The 15,497-nt window shown below is 39.6% G+C and overlaps 1 protein-coding gene across 2 annotated transcripts in view; it reads right to left on the bottom strand.

Annotated features, from left to right (window-relative positions):
- The window catches only part of PTPRR (protein tyrosine phosphatase receptor type R), a 248,668-nt gene that overhangs the window by 4,794 nt on the left and 228,377 nt on the right, over positions 1 to 15,497 (bottom strand). For both annotated transcript variants that reach the window (XM_063075404.1, XM_063075403.1), the window contains 2 exons: positions 15,290 to 15,447; positions 11,581 to 11,694 (listed from right to left, as the gene is read on the bottom strand). In XM_063075404.1, coding sequence (XP_062931474.1) covers positions 11,581 to 11,694; positions 15,290 to 15,447 — 272 coding nt within the window. The remainder of the gene's footprint in view (positions 1 to 11,580; positions 11,695 to 15,289; positions 15,448 to 15,497) is intronic.

Raw genomic sequence — 15,497 nt, 5'->3', positions numbered from 1 at the left:
GTTACTCATTAATACTGTCTGTTGGAACAGGACTGGTTAGGAGGGTGTGGGGTGAGACCTCTGAAGGCCTTGGAGAACTAAGAGCAAACCTGGCGAGGATACAAGATTGCATAGATGGAAAGATCCAGATATGTTTCTAAATACTGACCAGGCTGGAAGACAGCTACGGTGGCAGCAGATGATGTAGTGGAAAGTACTGAGTGTGGAGACTCAGTCTCAGGTATGAATCCTTCCTTTCGAACCTACTAGCTCTATGATTTTAAATAAGTTATTTAATCCATCCCAGCCTGGCTTTCCTCACTTATACAATGACATTAATGACAAGTCATCAGGTTGTGAGGATTAAATAAGTCAGAGCATATCAATGTCTAGCTGAAGGCTAGTCACAGAATTCCCAGGAGCTGAGATTCTACAGAGGTACCTGAGTGCCCTTGGCAGGGCTGAGGAGGAGGTTGGGCCTTTAGGACTAGCTCCTAACTCCGGAGTTTATCAGGGCAGCTGTGCTTTTATTGGTTTTCCATACTGGTGCTCTCTGGAAGATTTTATCTGCAAGAAATTCTCCATTGTTCACAAAAAAGTTTGAAAACCACTGGCCAGGCAAACAGTGGTTTATTATTTACCTAACAAGATTTCAAGTTTTGCAAAGTTTAAATGAGATAATGTATAAAATGCTTAGCACAGAGGCTGTTCTTTAGTGGGGAGTAAACAAGTGCTGCACGTTCTTTTTCTTATTCTTTTGTTAACTGCTTAGTTAACACTACACCTAGGGTGATCATGCATTCTGGTTTGCTTGGGACAGTCCTGTTTCCCTCCTGTTGTCCTAGTATCATTATTAATAGGGCCACCTTTCACTCTCAGAAGAGCCTTGGTTTGGATGATAAATTATTTGTTCACCCTAATGAACAAATTATACCTCATTCCATGCTGTGGAAGAAAGTCGTTTCCTTTATTGCAAATGTGGTATTGGATGCATGGCTCTGATTTCTTTGTGGCCACAGAGTATGAATACTGTATTTGTCCAGGATGGAGAGGATTCAGATATACTACTCATCTAGAAAGGTCAGATATCTCAAATCACATTAGCTCCACCAAACACAAAGGTTCACATCGTCTCAGTCTCCATGCGAGGAAGCACGTAGCCGTGTCAGCTGGCAGTAAACTCAGGTTTAAAAGGGGAAAAAAATGTAATTTTTTCCCCTTAGCTATGGGGAGGGTGTGTTGAAAAAAACCCCTCCAGATGCCCAGGAGAGAGATTTGGTTTTTAACATGTTAAAATTGTGACCTTTGGTGACTATTAACTCACACATACAGAGAGCAACAGCCTTTCCTGCTGCACCGCCCAGCCCATATCCGGTCTAATCAGTAGACAGAAGAAATTCTGCAGCAGTGACTCACTTCTGGGCTAACAATGGAATTTATGCTCCTTTGCTTTTTATTATTGTCGAATCTGGAATTCTTTCGGTAAAGTTCGGTACAGTAAATTTAGAACAAAAAGTGTGGATGTTAATGTGCCTCATGGGTAAAGCTCTGACAGCTTGGGCACGAGTCAAGTGCCTTGAGTCCAGCTGTGAGGTGTGTCTGGGCCCCCCTGACAGAAGTTTTCCCACGTCTTTCTACAGATGTCACAGCAAGGAGAGAGAACATAAACATAAATATTTTGACTGATTCTGACCAGGTATTTTGAACATAGACACTTTCAGAAAATTGGTGTGTTCTAAAGTATCTGTAGGGTACAAAAGTCAGCATCAAATGATAATTCAATGACACCTCAAACGTATCTTGAGTTTCATTTTTTTCCCCCTGAAATTAGCCATTTTCTTTGGAACACTAGGTTAAGAGTTAACTCAATTATATCTAAGCTGGGAAGAAGGAATAGGTCATCCTGGCAACCACTTGGAAAATTCAGTTGGCATAATCTGTTTTTTGTACAAAGAAGACCTCTTGTTATGATCTCATGAACTATAACATTGAGTAAATGTGTACCAATTTCCAGGGCTTTATTGCTAAGTGTCCTTAAGATAAGTGAACCTGAATGCTAAATTTTTGATCTTCAGAAGAGATCTTTGAAATTCACTAATTAGGGGGATCTTTGTGATTAGTTGGGAATGCAGAGAGATATAGATAAATGCAAAGTTGGTAAAAAAAAAAAAAAAAGTACACGAACTGGGGGAAAGTTTAGCTTTGGGATTATTTTAACCAGATTTGGAAGCAGAATATTTTGGGGACACATATTAACCTAGAATATTGGTGGCATATAGATGAGTATTTCTTCTCTAAAATCACTATGGTTAAAAAAGAAAAGAAATCATCAAACCAGTGACTAATCAAAACATTTAAACAATAATATGATGCTGACTGGAAGCATTTTTCTATCCTGTCTGGGAAGCCACAAGTGAGGCCTTTGGATGTCATTCCAATTTAAGGCCTCAAGGCAAGGATGCACAAACTACAGATCCACCACTGGCTCCCAAAAAGGTAGATTAAACAAATTGTTTCCTGCTACTGGAGGAGAAAAAAAAAAAAAAAAAAAAAAGGAAAAGGAAAAGGAAAAGGCTCTCGAACCAGATATTCTTTTATGTGTTTCACTTCCCAAATTCTGTTTTTAAATTCTTCTAGTGTCCAGAGGTGCCAATGGGATTAAACAAAATACAATGAGGAAAAAGTGTCCAAGGTCAGCCTGCAATGGAACATGCTCCTTTCCTCCCTGCCTACATGTCTTCTGATGATCACATACTGCTCCTTAGTTATTAGATGGTACATAGATGCACATAGTGCCATCTATGTGAATGTGAGGCATTTTCTGAATTTCCTGGGACAGTTTACTACTATAGATTATTTTTATTTTTTTAAAGGAACAGGTGTATCTCTCATACGCAATGTGGAAATGACCTTCTGTCACTATCTCAAACTGTAGCCTTGTAATACAACAAGCCTAAATGAATCTCTTGTAGCAAGAACTATGTACGGTGGAAACTGGTTGGTTTAGATTTATAATAATTGGAATTCTCTTTAAAAAATTTTTAATTTATTATTTATTTATTTTAGCAATTGGAATTCTTAATTAGTTGATATAGTCACAATACTTTGGTGATATTTGAGATTAGAAGAATTAGCAAGATGTAGAAGGGCTTTCTAAGTAATAAAAAAATGATTATATTGTGTTCAGTTTAGTACTAATGTTATGGCTCCCTTTTTTTTCATTATAATTTTTGAAAATTGTTGACTTATACATGTATGATAACCTTCCATTAATAGGAAAATGTGATTGAGCAAAATATCCCTTTTATGACAGTGCTGGCCAATGGAAAGTTCACTGTACTTGCCATATTCATATATTAATAATGGGTAATCTAAACTAAAATGATCAGAGATAAACATTTTTTCCTGGTTTATATATATATCAACTAGTTCAGGATCATTGTCAAAGGCAGGATTAGAATGTGAAGTTTCTTTTTCTTAATCTGTGCTTAACTCACTTAAGCCTCCCACCCCAGAAAACAATAGCCCTTGGGGAAGCAAAAAAATCCAAAATTTAGCCCATCTAATTTGAGCAAAATTGGAAGTTCATTTCAGAGTGTTAAAAAAAAGTCAAAATTTGTTTTGTGACCTCCGATACGTCATTTACCTCTTTTTGGTCTTGCATTTTTCCTAAAGAAGGAAGGTTTGTGTAATATTCTTGAAGCCAATTTTTTTTAAACCATCCCTTTCCTGGTAAGTGTTCAGCAAATGTTATGACTAATTATTGCCATTCCATTGTTCTCCACAGAAACAAAGGTTCAAAGACTCAAAGAAAGCAATAGCTGAAAAAAATGTTCGTAGAAAGCTAGCAGATCGCTTTCTAATCAATGAATCCTAGGATGGAAAAGGCATCTTATTGAAAGAGTACTCAAATCCTCTTGAGCTTCCAATAGAAATCAAATAAACATATATCAAATAAGCATATATATGTATCCAAATAAGCCAAATAAACATATATATATATATATATATATATATATATATATAGGTATCACTAATTATTAAATGTATATAGGTGCTGCTGTGAGTCACAGAATGAAAATTACTTTACAAGCATTATGGGATTCAAAATACAACTATCAGGTAGCGGTCCATGAAATATTTTACTCTTAAAAAGGGTCCTCTTACCAGAAGAGGTTGGGGACTACTGATACACCCCATCTCTCTTTTTACACATGTAGATAGAAAGGTTCAGAGTGGACAAGTAGTCACACAGAAAATTAGGGGCAGAGCCAGGGTTAGCACCAAACTCCTTGATAGCTGGTCCAGAGACGTCTGGCACCTCACTCTCTAATGGCTGCCTGCTTACCAGTCCCACCAATGCTCAGTTACGAATGCTGCACTACTCACTTCATCTTTTAATTAAAATCAAACACAATGGGAATGAGGGAATAAAACACCTGTGGGTGCCTTGCCCTGAATTTGAACTCCTACATGGAAAGAAAGAAATTCTATTTTAGTTTAAAATATGCTCACAAATATTATTAAAAGGAGCATCCTAGACTTACGAACCTGCAATGAGACTGAGCATCTATTAATAGAAGGTGCCCTAGCCAACAAAAATAACGTCTTGCCAGAGAATGAGGAATCCACCAAATGGCTTTGTCATTGTTGTTATGATGGAAACATCCATTCTGCATAACACACTCATGTCTGAACCAGACCATTTGAATTTATTGCTAAAATGCAGATCTGTGATTTGAGTACAAATTGCCTGTTTTTGTCTTGAATAACAATGATCATGTGTTATAAATTTTGGGGAGAGGGGGCGGGAAAGGGGTCAGGATTTTGATTCTCTCCCCTTCCCCCCGTTTTGTTTCTCAGTCATGAAACAAGCCCCCTTTCAAGTATCCAGATCATACCACCTTGTCCTTGTCTTTGTTGTCAGCCTGCCTGGACTTCTCAGAGGAGGCAGCTGTAAGTGCTGAGGGGTAAACTATAAAAAGAAGATGCTCAGTACGCAGCCCTGGATTGCTGGTGGGTGGAAGCCATTGTTACAAAGGGGGTAAGAATAGGAAAAGGGCTGTGAGTTTGTACTCTGCTCTCTGATATATCAGCTCTGTCTTCTGTATTTCTTATTACACTCAGCTGAAAGCTTGAAATGCTCCAGCCCCACCCTTCCCTTTCCCCTTTTTAATGGTCCCCGTTCGGGCTCAAATTACTATCCCAATCCCCAGGCTTTTCTTCCACCAAACTTCTTGAAAGAACAGTTTATACTTATTATTATGACTTCTTTTCCTCACACTTAGATGGTCTTTGAGGAAAGTTTTGTGTGGGCAAATCAATGTGAAAGAATGCTTAAATGAAGCTAAGTGAGTTTCTATCCTGGGGGACTTTTTAAGATGTATTAATGTTTATTGTGAATTTCCAACTGAATAGGCGTTCTAAGAAATCTAATACATAGCTTTTTCTCACACTTAATTGAGAACCTATTTTTTGCCTGAACACCATCCAAGAGGGTCTCGCACTTAGCAGGCTCTCCATAAGTAATTGTTAGTTAAGTTGTGCCCTGTGGAACACAGTCAGGAAAAGACAGTTAAGGAATCCATCTTCCTACACCCAGGTACCTAATCCACGTTCAGTAGCAGGTGTTTGCTGAATGAATGACTGTATGCATGATTCAGCAGCAACACTATGAACAGAGATCTTGGGTGCCTGTCTCACAGGACACAGGACACAGGATTCAAGCCCATCCACAAACACCAATCCTAATAGCACCCCAAGGCAGGGCCGGCTTCATGGGCTTGTGATCTGCGCAGTCATACAAACCCCCTTACCTTATGCTGGGAAGGACTCTGCACTTGGGTTAATGCTCTGCTGTCACTGTCTTAAAATATTTAATAATTTTTAAATAAGGGACCCCACATGTTCCTTTTACACTGGGCCTTGCAAAGTATGTAGCTGATTCTGCCCGAGGCATCTGTTGCCAGAGCTCTTCTGCTCTCTTTCACTGCCCCTTGCCTTCCCTGGGCTCAGAGCTTGTCTGCTAGCCTCCTCGACTGAGGGCCTCATCAGGATGTGCCCCGCTTCTGGAGCCCTCTCTTCAATTGCTTTTCATCAAAACCTAAGTTCTGAATGTACGCCTACTGCGGGAATTATACCCTCTCTAGCTATACCGAAAAGAATAGATCACCTGGTTAAGATTAGAGTGAAAGCCGAGAAGACACAAAGTGTTACCTTCAGCTCCCATCCACAGGTTCAATGACCTTTAAAAAAGGATGATTCTTTTAGCCAAAGATTGGCCCTCTAACAGCAGTACTTTAGATATTCACTATACGCAGACATTTTAGGCATCCTCCGTAAATAGATATTTCCTGTGTCCCTCAAATTGTATTCTGAAGGCAACTGCTGACAGTGTCACTCCATCTACTCATAAAACAGGTCTTATTCATACTAAAAATTCTTTTAAAAATTATGGTGTCATGTTGTCATGACTTTTTTTTTTAATTGGCAGAACATTATCAAAAAGATGTTTCTGTCAAGGAGTTTTATAATACACATATTTCAAGGTCCTGTTTACTTTAATCTGTAAGATTCATACTACTGAGTTATAAATCAGATAAATGTTCTGAATTCCAAGTGCAGTGGTCCCCCTTATCCTCAGTTTTGCTTTCTGCGGTTTCAGTTACCCACGGTACTGCAAGTTATTGAGAGAGAGACCATATTCACGTAACTCTTATTATAGTATATTGTTATAATTGTTCTATTTTATTGCTAGTTATTGTTGTTAATCTCTTACTATGCCTAATTTATAAGTTAAACTTTACCATAGGTGTGCATGTATAGGAAAAACATAGTGTACATAGGGTTACCGTCTGCAGTTTCAGTCATCCACCAGGGGTCTATTATGGGTTCATTTTGCCACTTCCTACGTGACCTTAGGCAAGTTACTTGATATCTTGAACTCTTTGTTTTCTCATTAAAAATGAAAAAAAGATGCCAAGGAATACCTCATTTTGTACTCTTGGGTTTATTTGGGGAATTAAATGAGTCATGTGCTTTGAAGAGCATGGTGGACAGCTCATGATTAAATAGATTTCTGTGTGTTAAATAGTGCGTTCTGAAATGTCTGAAGCCAGACCCAGAGCTGAAGGAAAGGATGGCCAGGGAGACCACCTTTTGGGGACAAGGTTTAAAAACAAATGAAGAAAGATACGCTGCAAGAGGAGAAAGGTGGACACTCGGATTGACTGAAACCACTCGTCCCTTTACTGGCATGAGTCAAGGACATGGTCAATGACAGCGGTCAGCTACAAATTGAAATTTTAAAAATGAGGTATGACAGGAAAAAGCTGAAGAACTGGAGCAAGAGGCAAGAAGGATGAGGGGAGCAAAAAGAAATCAGAGGAGGTAAGGGAAAGGAGGAAGGTTTTGTTTTGCTTTTCATGATCCTAGGGGTGTGTACATCAGAGAAAGAGACAAGAAAAGAAAAACCTGTGTTGATCCCGCGAAGGAAGGAAGGAAAAGGAAAGACCTTTAAAAAGGAAAGTTTTAAGGAGAGGATCCGTTTCATAAACAACAGAAACAGCTGCTCAGGAAGAATTTATGTAGGTGGGGTCCTGATTAATAAATCAGTTAGAATGATTTTCAGCCACATATTGGCAGTAATTCAAGTCCAGGGGGTGGGAAGACTGTAGGCTTCAGGTCAGCAGAGAAGTTGGATGTATTTTGATGACCCTACCAGGAGTAAAAAGACAAGCCCTGTGGGAAGGCCTTGGTGGTCATGGAAGGCCAAGGCTAAATTTTCTGACCATTTACTTTAGGAAGGAAGGAGCAGATAGAGAGGCATTGCGATATGGTTTTAAAAAAAAAGTACTTGCATTCCATTCAAAACTAGAGGACAATTTCGTAGACTTGACAGGCTCACATGACTGGGGAGTGTAAACCAAGGTGGAGGTCAGCCTGCAAAAGTGGACGGGGGAGTAAGATAGGAGACGGGAGAATGTGTTGTTTACAGATGCATGTTTAGGTTACTTGTTACATATATTGATAATAACTGTGGTTAAACTGATTGAATGCTTGTTAAGTGCCAGACATTTTATATAGGTGTATTTTTTAATACTTAAGACAACAGTATGAAGTAAATACTATTATTATTCCCATTTTCTAGATGAGTAAACTGAGGCACGGAGAAGTTCAGTAACTTGCCTGAGGCCACACAACCAGAAAGTGATGGGAGCTAGGAGCCATATCCAGGCAATCTGTTTCTAGAGCCCAGAATCTTAACCACCATCATGAACAGCCTCTAATAAGCCAGTGAAAATTAAGGGAAAAAAGAGAGGGAAGATACATTGACAAAGACTTAAAGGCTACTATTTAAATGGAGACAAGAATGGTGGGGATGGGGAGGGAAAACCTAATCTGGATGGGGAATTTGAATGTTTAATTTTTAGAGATAGAAGAAACTTTATCAATAATTTTAATAATGGTGAAGATGATAATAACATAGTAAACATCTATTGAAGGCTTAGACCCTACTCTAAGTGCTTCATACATATCTCGTTTTCAGAATAATCCTTTTGTCTCTTTAATTGAAATCCCAAGATATAGCACATAGTAGGTGCTCAATGCACAATTATTGAATGAAGCTTGAAAGGTAACAATATAAATTTACTTTTAGGAAACTCTAGGTCATAAGGCTCACACCCAAGGGGCTCAGCTCTTATGGTCCTCTTTATTTTAATAGTTCACAGCACTTATTTCTGTCTTAAATTATCTTGTTTATTTCTTTACTTGTTATTATTTGTCCTTTTCTGTTAGCATGTGTACTCTAGGAGAGCAGGAGCCTCACTCTTCTTGTTTAATGCTGCAATTGCAGCATCTAGAACAATGCCTATGGCATGAGAGGTGATTAGTATATAGTCACGGTTTGAATGAAGGAAGAGAGCCCAGTCTTCCAACCTTTCAGGATAACTCCTCTTCCATTGTAGCACGTTGAAGTGCTGAGCAGAGAGGCCGCTGCTCGTCTTGCTGTGGCTGCTCTCAAGGAGCAGCTGTTTGCTTTCTCCATGACTGACTCGACCGTCCATTTGCCCAGGTAGGCTTAGTTGTGGAGCAAGGAAGGAGAGAAGTTTCTTGTTCGCTTTGTTTTAAAAACAGAGACCATCACAAAGGTGATTAAGCCATCTTTATAGAAAAACAACTCTTCTACCTCACACTCTTTAGGATGGCTATTACCAAAAAACTAAAATAAGAAGTGTTGGTGAGGATGTGGAGAAACTGGAACCCTTGCGCACTATTGTTGGGAATGTACAATGGAGCAGCTGCTGTGGAAAACAGTGTGGTGGTTCCGCAAGAAACTAGAAACAGAATTCCACGTGATCCAGCAATCCTACTTCTGGACAGAAAGCAGAGTCTTAAACAGATATTTGTACACTCATGTTTATAGCAGCATTATTCGAAATAGCTAAAATGTGGAAGCAAACTGAGTGTTCATTGACAGGTGAATGAATATACAAAATATGGAATATACATAAAATGGAATATTATTCAAACTTAAAAATGAAGGAAATTCTGACACACGCTACAACATGGATGCATCTTGAGTATATTATGCTGAGTGAAGTAAGACAAATACTATATGATTCCACTTATGTAAGGTACTTAGAGTGGTTAAACTCACAGAGACAGAAAGAATAGTGGTGGTCAGGGCTGGTCTGAGGGAGGAGCAGGGAGCTCTTGTTTAATGAGCACAGAGGTTTGCAAGATGAAAAGAGTTCTGGAGACTGGTTGCACAATAATGTGAATGTACGTACGCCTGAACTGTACACTTGAAAATGGTTAAGATGGTAAACTCTGTCATGTGCATTTTACTATAATTTAAAAAAATACACTAGACAATTATTAAAAAGCAATGACACCCAAGCTGGGGCTGCTGGGGCTCAGGGGAAGAGGAGGAGAGACCTACAGAGTGCATGAAGGTGGGAGAGGTCATGACGAGAGAAAGAAAGGATTGCTCCCACTACTTCAAGCCCCCACTACTTCAAGGCTGGCCCTGGTGAGCACACTGAGCAAGAGCCAGCAACAGTGGCTGCTGTGCCCTTCGTATGGAGTTACTTGGAGGCTACAGGGGAAAAGAGGGCCTTCGTGGCCCCCAGGCCAGCAAGACCCCTAAGAGGGATGCCGTGGACCCACACAGGAGTGAGAAGCCACAGACAACTGAAAAAAGGAACCACTCAGAAGCCAGTGAGTCATTGCAAGGGACTGGAGCAAGGCCTGTCTCATGGGAAGTGTTTGGAGTGCAGGTGATGGGGGAGACGAGCCCACCGGGGAAACACTGGGGCACAGCATGGACAGCTGATCTACCCTCCAAGCAGCACAGGAACACTCAGCGGAGACTGGTCAGGAATATAGAACTGCAGGGGGTGCAGTCTGCTGAAAAGACTCAGGCCCAGACCAGAGTTTCCACACAACCTTGTTGTATTGGTCCTCACAAGAACCAGAAGTGCTTACAAGGTCAACAATTAAAACCTGAGCTGCACTGCACAAAGAGCCTTCTCCAGGGAATCAGCAGCAAAGCAGCAATTTAGCTCAACCACAGGGCTCAAGTGCTGGTTCCCATGGGAAATTCCTCTATTTCAGATTTAAGCAAAGGACAACAAATTAGTTTCAGTGCAGAGTTTAAGTGGTGGGGAGAGCTAATAATTCAGCACAGACCTGAAAGAAAAAACAAAAAATCCCACAGATCAGAGACAAAATTTTGATATTAACTAGGAAAGGTCTAGTGCCACCAAAGAACACCTATAAAGCCTAGAAGGACTGGAAGCCCCCCAGGCTCCCAAGCCAGGGTGGGAAGGGGGCCAAGGGCCTCAGCCATGCATCCCTGACATCAGGGCCTCGGTAACGCCCTCCCTGCCGCGACATCCACACCCAGCCCAGCAATGACCACTGAGCAGCTGGAAACCCCCTGGGCTCCCCTGTGGAATGAGGGGGGTACCACAGGCCTCGACCACATCCCCATCCTTCCTCCTCTTCTCACTCTATTCCTCCTCCCCTTCCCTCTCCCCCTTTCTCCAATTACTCCACAACATCTTAGAATGTAAAAAAAATAAATAAATAAAGTAAATAAAATAAATAAGTTGATTAATTTAAAAAAAGGCTTGGTCGTACAACATATGGCTCATTTTAAAGGATCAAGATCTTAAAGTGAGTGATTCAATTAAGACAAAAGAAAATGCAGAGTATATATAAAGGCATGGGCATGTAAGACAGAGAAGCAACAGCTTCCTCCATCAACAGCCTATATTAGAAGAGAGGAAGGAATAAGCATAAACTTCAGTTTTTGGACATCTGATGGTTGGTGTTACAAATGACACTTTCTTCAATGTCTTTTTAATGTAATATGAGGGTACTTCAAAGAGTTCATGGAAAAATTTGTATTATCTTTTAATTCTATTTTTCCACAAATTTTTTGAAGTACGCTCATATATACTGTCAAGCATTTTACAGAAATCTCTACAGGGATTTAGGACCTCAGCGCCTATGATGTTTACGAAGTCAGGCTGATCGGTTCAGGTTGTGACTGACAGCGCTGCTCTGAAGTGAGGTCCCTATGACACTCACCTGTCTACACGAAGCTGGCAGACAATGCTCAGCGCATCAACAACACCTTCTTCTTTCAACTGTTGACAGCCGATGGATGTAGCAATAAAACATCCCGTTCTACCTATCCCTGCACTGAAAAGAAAAGAAGAGGAGTAAAAAGGTAGGGAAGAATGACAAAGATAAAATACGTTTTTAAAAAAGGGTACTTTTAAATCTGAAACAACAGTTAATAATGATGATGATGATGATAATAATAATAACAACAACAACAACAACAATAATAATAATAGTGACTCTTATGTATTGAGTAATACAAACTGGGACCTGTGCTAAGTGCTCAAGCTACATTCTTTCAATTAGTTGTAAGGAGCAGAATGAGCAGAGTAGAGGAAGGTGATGGGTGGAGAGAATAGTAAAGAAAACATTTTAACTGTTCAAGAGAGAATAATTAGGACGTGAACTTAGGTATGGCATAGGCAATAGAAAAGAGGGGAAATTTAGACACATCACAAATGTGAGTCTGGAGGACTGAAGTTGAAGTGGGAGAAAAGCAAAAACTCAAAAAACAACTAGGCCCGGAGGGCGAGAAGGACAGTGATGTCACAGGGGCTAAGGAGAATTCTGGAATAAGGGGAGATCTGAGTGAAGGAGGGAAGGAGGGAGGGAAGGGAGTGCTGGTCTTGGATACAGAGAACTAATGTTGAGAAGTCTAGCAAATACCAAAGATGCAATTCAATTTAGGAGAGAAGACATGGCTAAAGGCACATATTTGCAAGTCGTTAATATAGAGGTGATAATTGGCAGTGTTTCTACTCTGTCTGTTCTGGAACGTTTACACATTCATCTGCCTTAGACAGTAGTCCACAAAATCAACCCAATAAGCCCTTTCTCTCTTTCTTTCTCATCAGTTTTAACCACTAACAGTCTTTATGTAAATTTCTCTCGAATCTACATCTAAACTCCCTAAATTTCTCCTAAACTCTAGATTGGCATTCCATCTCCTTGCTGGAACTCTTGATGTTACTATTTTGCGCTCGCTTCAGTTCAGTGTATCTAAATTCAATTATCTAAAACAGAATTAATCATCTTTTCCCTCAATGGCATTACCAGCCAGCCACAAGTTTTCCAGCCTAGAAATCTTGGAGCCACCGTCAACATCTCCCCCTCTCTCACTTCCCACATCCAATCTGTTCCCAATTCTTCTATTTTCCATATCTGCTGAGCCTTTGAGATCCGTGCTTTTCTTTCTATAGACAGTCCTCACATTCTCAACATCTTATTTCATGATTAGCAGTGATCTCATTATGGTTTCCAAGTCTCAAGTCTTTTCCTGGACTAATTCATGATACACACAGCTGCTAGGTTCACCTTCCTAAGATATGGATTTAATTACATCACTCCTTCCTCAAAAACTGTAGATGGCTCCCATTACTTATAGCATAATCTCCAACCTCCCTGCCATGGTATTCATGACCTTGCAAAATCTGAATGTGACTTACTTTCAAGCTTTATGTCTTTTTGCTGTCTTCCTTGTGTCCCATATGCTATTGTTCTCATTCAAATGAATCATTGCCAAAAAAAAAAAAGCCTTTTCTTTTACCATCTTCCTTTCTGTGTTAATGATACTTCTTCAGTCAGAAATGCCCTCTCCACCACCATTTGAGACCACAAACACCAATCATTTTGTAAGACCCTGTTCAACGTTATTCCAATTTTTAGAGGCTGTCTTCAATCCCCATGATTGGAACTAATTGCTCCCCTCTTGGCATTCAAACAGCGTTTATTTCTTGTATTTGGCACTTGTTTCCTGTTCGATGTGACTGCAGAGGAATTCAGAGGAGGAACTGCTTCTTTTTAGTAGAAGTGTCTATAAAGAGTTTGTTTCATTGAAGAGAGAGGATTTGAATGGCAAGCATTTTGGTTATCATCGTGAATGAGAGAGAATATCACAGGTATGAGAATGGGATAAGGAAAGAATTGATAGGAAACAGAATATATGATTCGCGAAGGTAAGTAGACTATCTTGGCTTGAAGAGAAAATTGTTAGTGGAACAGTCAGAAATAAGGCTGGGAAGGTTCTTATATGAAAGGCTGAGAGGTTTGAACTTCATCCTCTATACTCAATTCTCTCTCTCTTTTTTTTTTAGAATTTGATGAAAACTATGAACTTTCAAGCCCTAGATTCTTTCACATAAGCTTTTACACTCAAATTTGCTCAAATAACTTTAAAGAGTTCACTGACCCCTCTAACTTATTCACAGACTCAAGGTTAAGGACTTTTGCTCTAGACAATGTGAAGCTGTCAACAAGTTTTGAGCAGGGACTCCATGTGATGAAAGATGATTTTAGGGACATCATTCAAAAGAAGTGCACAGGATAGGCCATAGTGGCAGTGAAGACATGGAAGGGTATGTGTGTGTAATTAGCCAACTACTTCTAAAATACATGAATGAGGTCAGAAGGACCTGAACTATGATGCTTGGACAGGAAGTGGTGATTATGGGAGAAGCTTTGAAGAGAAAACCTATCTGGTGACTGATTAGATACTGAGACTGGAGTCGAAAGAAGGGCCAAAGATAACTGTCAACATTGGATGCTGAGTAACTGGAAAAAAGATGGTCTTATTCTTAGAAATAGTCATCAGAAGGGGAGCTGATTTTACAGGGGAAGTGGCTAGTTCACTTTAGATATCCTGAGTGTTTAATGATTTTGGGTGGGGCACAGTTCCAGCCCTAAATTAGCCAATTAGCTTGTTTTTCCTTGGCTCTGAGCTAAGTTTAGAATGAGACCAATGCTATCTACTTTTGGATAAATAGACATATAGTTGATTTTACTCTGAATTAAACCACAAAGTTTCAAAAAAGGAGGAGGCAAAAATTATAATCTAAAATAGTATATTTTATTTATTAAAGATATTATCAAAAGCTATCTTAAGAGACTTATGAGTTACATAAAGCAACGCAAATTATTTGGAGAATAAATGGTTGGTCCTATAAATGACTTTGAAAATACTTGCTTTAGTTTAGTCACACTAAAATGAAAATAAGGAGGAAGAGGTATCAGCTGTAGGAGGAGAGCTATAAGCTAGACATTAGGGAAGGAACAACCACAGACACCTGTGGCTGCTGTCGCCTGGCCTCTAGTATCCCATGTTCTGGTAACAGCATTTTAGTTTCCTTTTGGCGAACTGCCACTTGCCCACTTCCCATTTCATACACTTGTTTCCATCTGTTTTTCATGTGATAACTCTTAAAATAGTGGTTTTAAGTGATTGGTTTTCGCCAAATTTGATATAATAATAAATGTTATCAAAATGTAATCCAAATAGAGTTCAGGTGTCATCTTGAAACAACAAAAAAGCCATCAATAATTTTTAAAAATGCACCTCTTATACCCAATGTACATGAGACTGTGAGACAAAATAGATCAATATAAGTTTCAAGGTAGATGACTGAAAAAGGTCTCCTGTGCAATGAACTGTTTATTTAGAACTCATATTTTGTCCACTGTGTAATTGCCATTTGCTGAAAATACCCTAAAATTGTGACTTCATTTCTATAAGCATCATCTTGATTACAACTCAATTATTAGGAAGTTAACCAAGTTCGATAAATATTTAATTTACCAACAAAGTCACATGCAGTAAGCCAAGCCGTACTTATACTTGCTCTGTGACTTTTCAAAGAACGGGCAGTTGCTTAGGCAGAAAGGACAGTTCATGCCTTACCTGCAGTGGACAACCACAGGCCCTCGGCCTTCAGAAGCAAGTCTGTCTTCTTCTACATCCAGCATGAGTTGTAGAAGGGGCTGGGCACTGTCTGGAGTCTTGTGATCGGGCCAGGAGGTGTACCAGTAATGCTTCACATGTTGGGTGTGACTTCCTTGCTGAAAATAGCAACACCAAATGCCTCATTCACTTGTGGAACTAAAAGTCA

The sequence above is a fragment of the Cynocephalus volans genome, chromosome 12 (genome assembly GCF_027409185.1).
Source record: "Cynocephalus volans isolate mCynVol1 chromosome 12, mCynVol1.pri, whole genome shotgun sequence".
Taxonomy (NCBI): Eukaryota; Metazoa; Chordata; class Mammalia; order Dermoptera; family Cynocephalidae; genus Cynocephalus; species Cynocephalus volans.
This window is presented reverse-complemented; position numbering and strand designations above follow the sequence as displayed.